This window comes from Centruroides vittatus, unplaced genomic scaffold, assembly GCF_030686945.1.
Source record: "Centruroides vittatus isolate TY-2023 unplaced genomic scaffold, ASM3068694v2 contig_900, whole genome shotgun sequence".
NCBI classification, from domain to species: Eukaryota; Metazoa; Arthropoda; class Arachnida; order Scorpiones; family Buthidae; genus Centruroides; species Centruroides vittatus.
The window spans coordinates 357,492-372,282 of NW_027122591.1; the positions used below are offsets into that span (position 1 = coordinate 357,492).

Sequence of the window (14,791 nt, forward strand, 5' to 3'; positions counted from 1 at the left end):
GTAATTCCAGATATTCACCATATTGTATATCAAACACCTGCACACCTGAGGTGATCACTAATTTTGCTGGGGGGTCTTATTATTTTGACTACACTTCCTATCCGATGTTGTCCGTTAACTATTGACATGCCATTTCAACACCAGACACTTAAGCACTTGCTATTGTCAGTGCATCTTACCATTCTACTGTTACACTATGCTATGTTATATTACTTTAATATTGTAATAAAACTGAATACACAAATAAAAAAATTACTCTTTTACAACTCCAGCATGAAAAGTTTTCCTGCCTAAGAAATTTTTTTACAATAGTCCCTTCAAAAAACTTCTTAACAGGATTCTACTGCTTTGTGCAAAGTTTTGTCACCTGATAAATTGATGTTTCATTCATGTTAATAACCATAACAATATTAAAAATACCAAACCACACCTTAACCCAGTAAAGAACAAAAATTTAATGATGAACTAACATTTTCAACTGTTTTCGAAGGCCATCATCAGGTTCTAAAGATGGAACATAAATTTGAACAGAAAACAAAATCAAATGCAACTGGATATATATATGTTGTGACATGTCACATGCATACACATTAAAAAAAAATTATTAAATACAAACTAAGTTTGATTATTGAAACCTTTCTTTTATCAAGTTCAGTTTGTGTTTAATAATTTATTTTTTAATGCATACATGTGTGACATGTCACAACATATATCTATTCAGTTACATTTGAATTTTGTTTTCAATTCAAATTTATGTTCCATCTTTAGAACCCAATGATGGCCTTTGAAAAAAGTTGAAAATGTTACATCGTCATTAAATTTTTGTTCTTTACTGGATTAAGGTGTGGTTTGGCGTTTTTTGTATTAAAAACATTCAGTATTTAAAGTGTAGCTTACATAGACCATAAAAATATATTGAAACATTTAGTAAATATCAAAAACATTCTGATAATTTACTTAAAACGTTAAATCAGAGAATATTTATAATTCAAATGAAATCAATTTATTCTGAATTGATTAATTTATGTAAAATTATCATCAATATGAAATTATTTTAAATTTTGTTTTGTATAAAGATTAAATTAATGGTATATAATGTAGCATCTACAGAAGTTTACTTTTAATTATGTGCAAAACTGAAATGTATATATAAATAGTCAAAATCAAAAAGTAATAATGGTATTTCTAATATTAAATGTTAAAGAAAAGATAAAATCAACTATAGAAAAATTATAAATTAAATATAGATAAAAAAAATTCTATAACAATAAAAAAAAAAATGTAATTGTTATAATTTTTATTTTTATTATAATATTACTGAAAGAAATTTCTTTAAAAACAGTGCAACAAGACAACATATTACACACACATTACCATAAATAGCCATTTCAATTATGATTTCTAATGAAAGACGACATTTTCCAATTTATTGGTATAAAAAATATACGGCAATTTTTAGACAGCAATTAATTGCTCAAATGATTCATTAAGGAATATATATTTTAAATTTTATAAACTGTATGCTTTTACTTCATCATCATGAAAAAACTTTTATTTTAAAAAATAAATATAATTTTTTGAATTCATTTTTACTTTCCCAGCTGTAAAAATGACCCACCAAAGATTTTAACATTTTTGGACTCAAGACCCTAAAGTGTCAAAAAAAAAAAAAAAAAATTGGGGCTATTCTCTGTACATATGAATGTTTGTGTTTGTATGTATGTGGGGGGTATAGTTTTGTCCACCACTTTAAAGCTTAATAACTCCTTTTGTATCTTGTCGAAAATTTCTGAAATTTTGCAGGAAGGTTTGTTTATTAGGGAATTGATGCTATAAAATTTTGATGGTTAAGTGTCAAAGGGGTAGAGGAGATAGATAGAGGTCACATGTCATTTCTCAAGTGGAATTGGACTTTTAAAGATTTTACATACTATTAGCATTTACAATTTTTTTATTTATTTATAAAACTCATCTCTACTCTCAAAATTAGGTTTTTGCATTTTAAAATAATTAATAATATAAAAAGTTTTTAAAAATAAAATTACATAACAGATGGATACTACATATTTTTTCAATTGTTCTGAAGATGAGAGATGAGTTTCTCAAAAATGCTTATATATATATATAAGAATAGTTCAACCTAATACTTAAATATTTTAAATTTAAATCATTTTAAGTGTGCAAGATATAATATTAATCTATATCATATTTAACATTTATAAAAAATATCCAGTTAATATTTAAAATATTATAAAAATTTCATATATAAAATGAATTACATTTTATAATTCAAATAAAATCAAAACTTACAGCAAAATCTTCTGGCATAACTTTAAGAACATCAAAAACAACGGCATCAAATGTTTTCATATTATTTACTCCCACATTCCACCGTGTATCTAAATGATCTTCTGATTTTGAAGAAATTCGAGCGATACCCTGTTTCATAAATACCACACTTTCTTATTTCAATGATTATATTAATTTATAATATGTTATTAACAATGGAACAATTTTATAGCAATATGTTGTAAGAATTAAGATAGGTTTTTTAAAGATTCATTAATATATATTTATTCTTTTTTCCATTTGTCATTGCATTACAAATCGTATTTTTTCAGGATCTACTATATATAATATATTATTAAACTTTATAAATTATCTTAAGTAATAATTAAATGAAACAATTTGAGAAAATTCGAAATGACAGTTAATATCAGTTTCGGATTATATTAAATGTAAATATCTAATTCAAATCATTTAAATTTTCAAATTTAAATTATTATTATTATAAGTTTATTTTCTCAAAATAACTGATTAATGATGGCAATAAACTAGTGAATGTAATTAAAATGAATTGCTTTTTAAATAATTTAAACATTATTAAATGATTTTTATTATTACTCTAGCATACAATTAGTCATTCTATTCAAAACACATCATGCAGAATTTAGTATTCTTATATTTTAGATAGAATTCAGCTTTTCCCCCCACCTCTATGTTCTGAAACTGTTAATTTTATTGTAATATAATATTGACATTATTTGAACAGAATATATAACAAACTATCTGAACAAATTATGAGGGTGGTTCAAAAAGTAAGTTTTTTGTCTTGTTCAAATTAACAAAAATTTATTTTCAGAAACAAAAAGTCACTATACTACTACTCAAAATAAACACCTTAGTGATTCAAACACTTATTCTAGCAGTGCACCGGTTTCTGAAAACATTCTGCAAAATATCAGGTCCAAGTTCCTTGTGGAAGGCTTTTATACATGCTTTGACTGCTGAAACATTTGGATGGCTATCATTTCAGCTTACAAAACACATGAAAAACTGGGGATGTTGGGAATGCACCAGAGATGACTCAATTGTTCCCTGTGACGATTTCACAAAAACACCTGGTTTCTTGGGCTAAGGGTAAGCATTATCATCCAATAAAGCACACTAATGCTTAACAAATCTGATCCCTTCTCTGTATTGTTTTCTTCAGCTTTGATGTTTGATAATATTATTTGGCATTGATTATTTTACCATATGTGCAAGTGAAAACTTTCCTTGAGGGACTTTGACAGTTTCTTTGCTAAATGTTTCCAGAAACTGATGCAGTGCTGGGATAAGTACTTGAATTGCCAAGATGATTACATTGAAAAATGGTATAGTTGCAATGCATGTTGCTTCTAAAAGTAAATTCTGGTTGACTTTAAAGGCAATTAACTTATTTTTTGAATCACCTCATACATTTATAGTTTCATTTCTGTATATTGTAAATTGTTAAAAATAAATAATATTTAATTTTAAAATCTAATCTAATTTATTGGACTAATTTACACAACACTGTTTTACAGTATCAACTAAATATATAAATAAACATAGACTAAATACCTCAGCAATATGCAGAGCTTCTATTCCACCTCGTGCAATATCAGTTGCCATTTCACTATATTTCATTCTGATAATTTAGTCATAAATGTTGAAATCATTAAGTAAATATATTATAGTTGTCACACTGTTAAAAAAAAAAAGGTTAGATTTAGTTTATACAATTATAATAAGTCAGTTTTGATAAAATTCATATCAAAATTTAGAAATATAGAAGAAAAAATTAATGTTAAAAATGAATTTACAGAATAATTTAAAGTATTCAAAAACAAAAATTATTTAACATTAGACAGCAGAAATTAAATATAAAAATTCAAATATTTTTAATAAATTAAGACTTGTATAAGAGGGAGAGACTTTATACATGCTGATTATCCACAATCATGTTTAAAATGTGAGTACGCACATACACACACATGAAAATTACCACCATATAAAAAGGTAAACCATAATTAAAGTTTCTTTTAATATTCTCATTTCAAATCATTAACCAAACCAAATTTGCTAAAATTATATTATACAATTCATTTAACCAAAAAGTAATAAATTCGATATGGTTAAATTTTAATAATTAAAATATTATGGTAACTTACATAATATTTTATTTGAAATAATTCTTCAAAAATCTACATTATGTTTTTTACTTTAGCTATTAATAATGATTAATATTAAGTTCTAGAAATTTCATAATTACACAAATTAGTATTATAAACAGAAATATATTTTCCTACACATTTCTAATTTATATTTTTATTATTTCATAATTTTGGTTTTGAAATTACATAGTCATTACTAATGACTAATTACATTTTATAAATTTATTTATATTTATTTTATTTATCAGTCCTTACACAAATATTAAATAAAAGTAATACAAAAGATATTAGATAGTAATGAAATAATGAAATTTATTTACTACTAGAATAAGTCTTATTCAGAGAAAAATGCAGAATGATAGATAAATGATTCAATTAAAACTCATCATCTTAAATGGTAATATATTCCTTCTCTTTTGAGATAATTTTAGGAAACTAAAAACAAAACTCAAACCAAAATTTTCCATGGATTAGAAAAGATTTTTCAACTAGAATCAGTGAAATATTGATAACGACGATTGTCTTAGGAGAATGAATGTTATCACACATCAATTTACGACTAAATAGGTCATATGCTATTATTTCCTGCTTTATCAGATATCTTACTTGAGATTTATAAGAAATAACTGTAATTTCATGCCTTTTAGTCTACATCATAGGTATAACTTTAGAAGAAACTACAAAAACCATTAGACTGGATACTGTTCACATTTAAAATCAGATTCTGCATCGAATGTTTCCTTCTCCAAGTCAATTTTTTCTAAAAAATATAAAATGTTCATTGCTTATCATAAGTCCCACATACAGTATTTTTAGGTCTTTTGGTCTTAAAGTACTTAGGACTTATGAGAAGCAACCATAAGGTCTTCAAAAAAGTAGAAAGTAATAAAACTTGAAGATTGGATAAATGAGTTTTTCACATCTAACTATATGACAGTTAATTTAAAAATTAATGATATGAATCAGGATTCACTCATCTTTCTCACATGGATCAAATATGACTGATGACAAAATTCCACGGACCACAGAAAAGCAGTGGAAAAAATAAATGACACTTTTTGTATTTAAAAAGTTAAAATATCTATTTAATTTTATAAATAATAAAGTAGAATAGTTTCACTTACAATTTGGTCAAGTAAATGTTTTAAAAATCTTACGCTGAATACACCAGATCTAATCTTTGGGCTCTTGGTTAAAGATTATTAGTATGTATGTATGTATATTATGACTAATTGTCTATATAGTTCTTCAGAATGTTCTGAAAGATAGAACAATGTAAATATACCAAAATATGTTTCTCTGGAACTTAAAGGAGATAGATAAATTTATTTCTCATAGTATGATGACAAATCACTATTATGAAGCATAGTCTCATTTTTACTTGAATCATTAAATTATTATTATATATAATAAATAAATAAATTATAATTTCTCATTCATATAAAAAATGTTAAATCGTTAAGAACTTAATTATAAAATAAATTCTCATTATTATTCATATAATTTAGGTATTTTTCTTGAATAAAACTAATTAATTTACCAGTTTTATTTAATATTAATTTATTTCCTTTAAGTTGCACAGAAAACACAATTCAGGTGTATTGCATTGTTCCAGCAACTTACAGAAGATTTAAACTTAAAGAATTTTCATAAAACTGTTGCCAAACCTTTGGTAATTTACTAATTTACATATTTATAATTAGGAACTTATTAATAAAATAACGAAGAAAATATAATTTTTATTTTATTACAATTAAAAGATTTATGCATATTATGTGTTTAATACTATTTTTACCATTGGAAATTATATACAAAGAGGTATTATTGTAGAACTATAATAATTATGACATATAATAAAACTGAATTGAAAAAGATTTAAGTAATTAGAAATACTGTAATTTAGATTTCGTTGTTATGGTAACAGCTGTATGTATCAATCTAGTGCAATGACCTTTCTCACAAATCTTAACTATTGATCTCATTGATCCTCAACAGACATTTTATTCATTTCGAAAATATTCGTAAGAACAAACATGGTAATTTCAAAATTAAACTGTATAAATATATACCAATTATAATTTAAAATAAAAATACTAAAAAATCATAATTACTAGAATTAAATATATTATGAAAACATCATTTACATAATTACACAATTAAATCAATTTCGAATCATCAAATGCAAACCATTAATATTTAAATTTTCCCTTATAAACACAGTACACAAAGCATCACCTTTATTTTTTCAAACTAATATATTCACACATTTAAAATTCCATTTATAATTAATTGAGCTTTCAAAATTTTGTATGTTTTACAAATAAAAAATACTATTTGTTCTACTATCTACAAAACCTACATCTAGAAATTATAATTACAATAGAAAAAGTCACAGTAGGCTACATAACTACCGTAACTTGTATATACAAGTATTAAAATAAATATTTTGTACTTGCCCATTTATTAAGTGATTGATATGAAATTTTCAAAAGATAAAGAAATCTTATATTTACTTATAAGATCTAAATTTGCTTAGATTATCAAATAAAATAAATACTTTCAGCTTAAAAAAAAAATATTTTGTATTTTTATTTTCTAGAAAAATATATGCTTAATAAAGTATTTTTACAAACAGATGCCATTCCTTAAAGAATGTTTATTTAGTAAATCATAAAGTACTGCAATAGCAGATGTAAAATTCTATAAATTATACATTTGCTTTGCTAATTATAGCAGAAGTGAAATAATACACAATGATAATTAAAAGAAAAATTATTTAAAAGAGAGAAAGTTGAAAATAAAATGAACCAGTAGAAAAAAATTTAATTATTATTATTTTTCAATCATTATAGTTTATTTAAAACAAAAACCTTTAATATCCAGTAATAGATTTATATAAGAACAAAAATTTTTGGCTACTTTCATTGGCCATTTTTAGATTCTAAGCAAATTAATTTCAAAAGCAAGGGTTATATTATATTCTAGAAGCTATATATCTAACCAATGGAATGCAAACAGTATTTAAAAATTGTGACTAACATACATAATAGATATGAACTTAATTTTGAAAAAACAGTTTATTGTGTCACTGTGAAAGACCAAAATTAGAGAATGTTGACACATACGAGAGCCCATAGGTGAAAGACCAAATATTTGGTGATATTATTAATGTTACGTTATGTTCGTATAGGTTTAGGTTAGGTTAGGTTGGGTTGGGTTGGGTTGGGTTAGGTAAAAAATGTACTTCAGACAAGCAGCTGCAACTAATTCGAGAAATGGAAGGTAAGGCTATACATGCTGTAATTGCAAAAAAAAAAAAAAAATTGTTCTATGACTAAATGCTAGGAACAATATTTTTATTCAACGTTCACATCAGTGCATGCTGAATGTCTGTGTAAGTGAGAAATAATGATGTTTAAAAAATATTTTGTACATGCACGAAACGACTGTGTGAATGCCGACATTCACCGGAGAATGTTGACATTCGCAGGATTTCGGTCTTTCACAGTAACAATTGCTACAAAGTGGATGCAAACTTTTGTCCTAAATTCTTTTAATAAGTCATGCAACTTTTTATCAATAATAAATTATATAATAATTAATATTTAAAGTAAACAGAGACAAAGATTAAACGATCAGAAATTTTTAAAAGTTTTTAAACATATTATTTGATTTACATATTTTTTTGACAAACGAACCCACCCAGAAAATCGACGAGTTTCCAAATCGTTAAAATCGTATATAACCTTACATTACACAAAACTAAATTATATTACTATGAACTTCATATTGATTATGTTATGTCTCCATACTGTTATATTTAATTCTGAAATTATTATTCATTCTTATAAAGAGCATGCAATAACAAACATGAAATTTAAAATGAAATGAACAGAACATGTTTACTTTAGACATTTGATAGTAATAGTAATAATAATAAGACTGCAAATCTTTTCAAAACTATTCTTATATACATAAAATATAATTTATATTTTGATGTAGGAAACTCTCCTTAGAATAAATACAGCTTTCAAACATCTTCATAATAATTTAAAATATTTTCATAATTTATTATGTTTTTTTTTCTGTTTTATTTTCTTTTTAATCATTGTATCTGTTATTAATTTTATATTTGACAAAAAAAAATTTATAAGCTAGTTTTGCATTAATATCATCATTGGTAACATCATATTTAGAGAGGATTGATTTAAAAATAAAAATTGTTATTCTTTGAAAATTAATTTTATTAAATTACTAATCTTAAGCATGTAAATTTATATATGGCCGTCTAAAGATATTAAATAACATTTAAAGTAAAAAAAATTTAATTACTGGGAATTTAGGATAAATTGACAAAGTAATCAAGCATATGAAATTTTTTTTGTGTTCCATGCACTTTAGATATTTGTGCCAAGTAATTAATTTTTTTCTCAATACTTTAATCATTTGATTAATATCTGAAAGTTGATTATTTACTGTTAATTATCTTGAGCTGAAAATTAATGTAAGTAGGAAAAACTGCCAAGAATATAAAATATGTTCTTATTTTATGCATTTTCTTATATCTTCAAATATTTTTTCCAAAGTTAGTTTAAATTCAGAGTTTCAGGTAGATATAACCACCAAAATGGATGTTTTTTTTTATTTAATAAAATTTTATTAATTTAAAAACAAACTGTACAGTATTATCATAATAATTTCCAGTAGTATCTTAATGCATTAAAATTTTTTCAAAATAGATAACCTTAGGTTACAAATTTTCAACAATACAAATTTTAGAAAATTAATTTACATTACACTAGTCATTCAAATATGATGTCAACAATTTTAAGTCCTTTTTTTACTATCTAGCCAATCCATCACATTTTATCATGAATTTTTAGACACTTCTCCATGCTGATCTCTGGACCCTCATATTGAAATCAAGCATTTCTATAAAACAATCTACAGTACATTAATTTATTCACATTTCCTGCAAAGGCAAGACTAATTTTTAAAATAGATCAATAAAAAATAATTCACTGATTTACCCTAAAGCATTTCTAATAGAATGTATTTAGTATAGGTATTTCTACTAAAGTGCAACTATTCACATAAGCAAGAACTTGCTGTGTGATCATTGAACAAAATACTTCTGCATAATGACACTAGTAAAAAATTATTTCAAATAAAAAATTTCTGCTAACATCCCCCACTGTCACAAAATTTTTACATATCTCCTCTACCCAGTGCAGACATCATATTGAAATACTCCATAACAAAGCATAATTCAGAACAAATAATTTTTAAATTGATTTTTCTTTCTAAATTTTTGTTTTTTGTTTAAATGCACTTGAATAGATTCTCTTTGATTAAAAGCCAGCAAGATTTGAAGCATTTATATTTTGACTATTCACTGCTAACAAAACATAATTACAGTATCTTACTTATCTTTATCTGTTGAGACAATGAACTATTAGAATTAAAAAAAGTACTTTTGGAATTCTTTCTAGTTAGCTTTGTATTTAGATTTACCATTATAAATTATTTTCTATTTTAATTAAAAAAATGTGTATAAAATAATTTGAAAACTTTACATCTAAATGTATTACGTTGAAAATTCAAGGACTGCAGAGTCCTTGAATTTTAGATGTAATACATTCTTTAAAATGTGTGTGAAAATAGAATGTCTAAAAAGTCAATCAATAAAGTTCTATCTTGTTGTAAAAGGAGTTCTGTTACTACACAGAGCTAAAGAAAAATATGTTTTGGTTTGATGGGGTAAAGCAACAACATTGCCATGGAAAATGTCTTCCAGGAGAACTTTTATGGTAAATTGGTTCTTATACAAGTTTTATACAAGCACAAAAAACCAAAAAATCCACAGGTCACTTGATGAGATGCAAACCCACAACTAACTACCAGTGTTCAGTAGTTTTTTTTTTATCCTTTTGGGTACTAGTGGATAAAAAACATTAAAATTATATAGGGTTTTCCATTTTAATTAGTCACCCAAAATATCTTGAAAAATGTTCTTAATAAAGCAGACATGAGATGGACCTATTTGTTTCATTGTAGATGGTAGGGTTTCTCATTTCCCAGTCTTTTGCTTGTCCCGGGGATTCTGGGATAAAAGTGAACCGTTTCCCAGGATCCCAGGATATCCCGGGATAGAATTAATTATTTTTAAAACATACAAAATATCATGAAATCAAATAATATAATTATTTTTAGTTTTTTAAAGTAATTTAATATGTTCTGCAACCTCCAAAATCATATTAATAATGCAGTATAAGATATATATTAAAAATTACCTTTGAATTACGTAGAAATTTTCACAAGTAGAAAAAATTTATTAAAGTTTGCTGGAAACTGCATACAACAATAACAACAACAAAAATGCTTTGAATTGAGTTGAAAAAAAAAAAAAAAAAAAAACTTAGACCAAACTTCTAACTTAAAAGGTAACTTTCATTTTTTAAATAAAACATAATCTATATATATAATCGAGACGAGTTGATAATAATAATAATAATAATAATAATAATAATAATAATAATAATCAGCGCAGAGCCCAAACGGTTAGGAGTTGAAAGTTGAAATTTGGTACACAGTTAGGGTACATCACGAAAACGCACACTAAGAAGGGATTTTTAGAAATTCTTCTCCACGGGGGAGAGGGACAGGATTAAAGCTTCTATATACATTATCGAGACGTGCCTAAACGGTTAGGAAGTTGAAAGTTGAAATTTGGTACGCAGTTAGGGTACGTCACGAGAACGCACACTAAGAAGGGATTTTTCGAAATTCCTCCCCACGGGGGAGAGGGACAGGATTAAGTCTTAACACTTTCATCAACAATGGAAGTGTTAAGTCTCAATAGAAGTGTTAAGTAACAATGGAGAACAAGAGAAGGCGACGTGCAAGATTTACGGGCGCTGGAGGAAAAAAAAAAAAAAAGAGTAATATGTTAGAACATATTCGATTTTCAAATTTAAACAGATTAATTCGGTTTTTTTCGACTTTTCTTCTTTAGAACATTCGATGAAAATCGAACAATATAATCAGAACACGTCGTGAAAATCGAACAATATTACAATATTCGATTTTCAAATTCGACCTTTTATTAAAAATATTTAGTTTGTTGATGAAATTACTCTTTTTCTTCTGTGACTATAACGTAATAATCTTAATCTTTGCTATCATTACTTTTGCCTGAGCAACGCCGGGCCTATCTGCTAGTACAAAATATTATTGTAAATTTTTATAATAAGATTTTAAAAAGCAAAAATGGTCAATACTCTGATCACTCAATCTGATTCTTATTTTAGTAATGAAAAGTTCCACTACTAAGAATGCCCTTTTCGATTCAATTGATGTGAGTGGAGTCGTGTTTAATGCATTTAAGAGAAGACAAATGTTATGTGTTTTTTCCACCTGTAGCCTGGAAGATTTCTAGTTTGTTTTCGAGATTGCAATACTTCTTTTGCTCTCTAGCATTCTTCATTTGTCTACCTTGGCTGCTTTAATAGAAACATCAAGCTTATAGCCCAATAATTCGGCAATTCGTTTGACTTTAATAATCAGGTTTACGAAGAAAAACTTTGTACTTGCAGACTTCATACTTGTTTGTATCCTTGCCCAATTTGCACAACCTGGCATTATGCAGTTATTGAAGCTACTGGGCATGGTTAAAAATTAAGACACATAAGCACAATTATTCCAGATATTACAGGTTCTGACAAGTAAAGAATTTTTAGAGTTCAGCCACAAATAAGCTATGTATTGATTATTGACCATTTGTGACATGCCATAACGAGCGAAAATTTAAAAAACTAATAAGTAGGTTTAAAATTAATAAATACAAATGTATTCTGACAGTTTATTAGTTAATTATACTTTCTATTTGCAAAATTTCCTTAACCTTAACACAAAATAAGAAAAAAGTGAACTTTTAACAAATTTGCGGATTTTCTGGGATGAGAAAAATTTCCCAGGTTAAAAATACAATCAGGGTCCCATTTGAGAAATCTTAGTAGATGGTGCTACAATGAGTGAAAACACGTTCAATTTCATTTTCTGGAAACCCTGCATTTTTTAATCACATATTATGATTCTACGTCAAAAACATTTTTTCAAAAGATGAAGTTATTGGAAGTTATGAATATTTGAAGTTTTATACAGCTGATATATACAGTGCACACAATCTGTGAAGATCATCGGAAAAAAAAATTTAGGAAACTATTATTATTCAGTGGAATCAAGATCAATGTCTTGTCTTTATCACAAGCTTGATTACTATCTGTGGCACTAGTTTTTGCATCAGTTCATTATTTGAAGAAAAAGAATGATTTTTTTTAGCATTTTTCTTTCTTTTCAATCAACTTCATAGATATCCACAGATTCATGCATGTACCAGTAAAACTTCAAATGCTCATAACTTCTGATAACTGAAAAAATGCTTTTAATATAGAATCATACATAATACACAATAAAAAATGAATATAATTTGCCATTTAAAATTAATTTTTCTAAGTGCTTAAAAATTGGCCACTGCAGGATAGCTGAAAACTTTTATTTGTCAGCTGAAAATATACAAAATTTTGAATTTGACATAGAAAATGGATATAAAAGTATCAAAGTATCATAAATATCACTTACAAAACCAAAAGTCCAGCTCATAGAACAAAATGTTGAAACAAAAACAAATATTTTCCTTCAATGTTTTGTTCTATGAACTGGAATTTTGGTTTTGTAAGTGATATTTATAATTTACATCCAAAGTATATAGTATTTATATCAAAGTATCATGTATATAAGAGTGCATTTCCGAAAATTTAGGATTGCCTTTATTTAAATCAGAAGATAAGATTGTACATGTTACCGGCAAAACCCAATTTTACGCCAAACTAGTTTGGCGTAAGCGTGTCAGGCCAAACTAGTTTAGAATTATTATTCAAGTATATTAATGGTTAATTTAAGTTCATCATAAAACACAAATAAGTTCATTTTTAATTTTAGTTTGATTTTAAAAGTTATTTTTATTATTTCGTTTGAATTTTTGAAAATATTTTCGAAAGTTAATTACCTTTAAAAGTGCATGGCTTAATAAAAAAATACAAATTGATAAGTACTTATTAGCTTATTTTTATTTTATAGTTTTGTACTAGTGTTGTGTCACTTCTAATCAATACCGTTTTTGGTTAATTTTACCCTAGGTATTGAAGATGGTGGCTCGTCTCCGATTCCAGCGATCAGAAGACAGGGAACAGTGGGGACGCATGTTCTAACCTAACCTAACCTATTCTAATAATTTGGTTGCTAATAATTATGGTAATTTATTAGAATAGGTTAGGTTAGGTTAGAACGTGCGTCCCCGCTGTTCCCTGTCTTCTGATTGCTGAAATCGGAGACAAGCCGCCACCTTTGATATCAACCCCGTTTTTTATAATTAAGTAAACTACGAATAAATATTGTTCATCTAATTGATTACCTTCTAATTTTATTTTAACTATTAATATATTTAACCATTAATATACTTGAATAATAATTCTAAACTAGTCTGGCCTGACACGCTTACACCAAACTAGTTTGGCCTAGGCAAAACTAGTTTGGCATAAAATCGGGTTTTGCCGGTAACGTATATAACTTAAAATATCAATTCATCAATTCGATAATGGTATTTTTGTGTTCAATCAAAATACTTGGAGTATGAAATAAGTAATTAAAATGGATTCTATAATAAATTTAAACCTTGAAACTAATATTTTTTAAAACAAATATTCAAAGTCTCAAGAAAATAAAATTTCAATTTTCAGTTTTAAATGTTAAGTACATCAAATTTATTATAATGTTCTTTTAAATTTAAACCAATTGACATAAATAAGTATTGGAATCTTACTCTTAAATTCAAAAAGAAATGTTTTAATAAAATCAAAAATATTTATATTTCTTTAGACTAACATAAACAGTCTAACAAACTTATTTTATCTAGAGCTTATGAACTTTGGAGTTTATAATAAAAGATGACCATAGCTTTCATTACACAAACAATTTTATTCTAGACTTTAAACTTAAGGAAAAAATAAAAATTATTATTAATTCAAATAATTTCTGGTTACTAAACTGAAATTTATGAAATAAAAATACACAAAGAATTATTAATTTTTTGTAGAAAGAAAATTTTAATCATCGCACAATCTTTATACTATAAACAATCGTTTTAATTTTCAGCTGTTCTTAATTGGTTGTGAAGAAACTAAAAATTTTAAAATATCATTTGCTTGCTTATTTGTTTCTGATTATTATAAATTTTTTTTCAATTTTTGGCTAAT

At 25.7% G+C, this 14,791-nt stretch overlaps 1 protein-coding gene across 3 annotated transcripts in view; it reads right to left on the reverse strand.

Moving 5' to 3' along the window:
• The window catches only part of LOC136984054 (ras-specific guanine nucleotide-releasing factor RalGPS1-like), a 59,212-nt gene that overhangs the window by 29,710 nt on the left and 14,711 nt on the right, over positions 1–14,791 (reverse strand). For all 3 annotated transcript variants that reach the window (XM_067280976.1, XM_067280974.1, XM_067280975.1), the window contains exons 2-3: positions 3,886–4,009; positions 2,311–2,439 (exon numbers count right to left, since the gene is read on the reverse strand). In XM_067280976.1, the coding sequence (XP_067137077.1) occupies positions 2,311–2,439; positions 3,886–3,951 (195 nt within the window). In that variant the 5' untranslated portion in view covers positions 3,952–4,009. The remainder of the gene's footprint in view (positions 1–2,310; positions 2,440–3,885; positions 4,010–14,791) is intronic.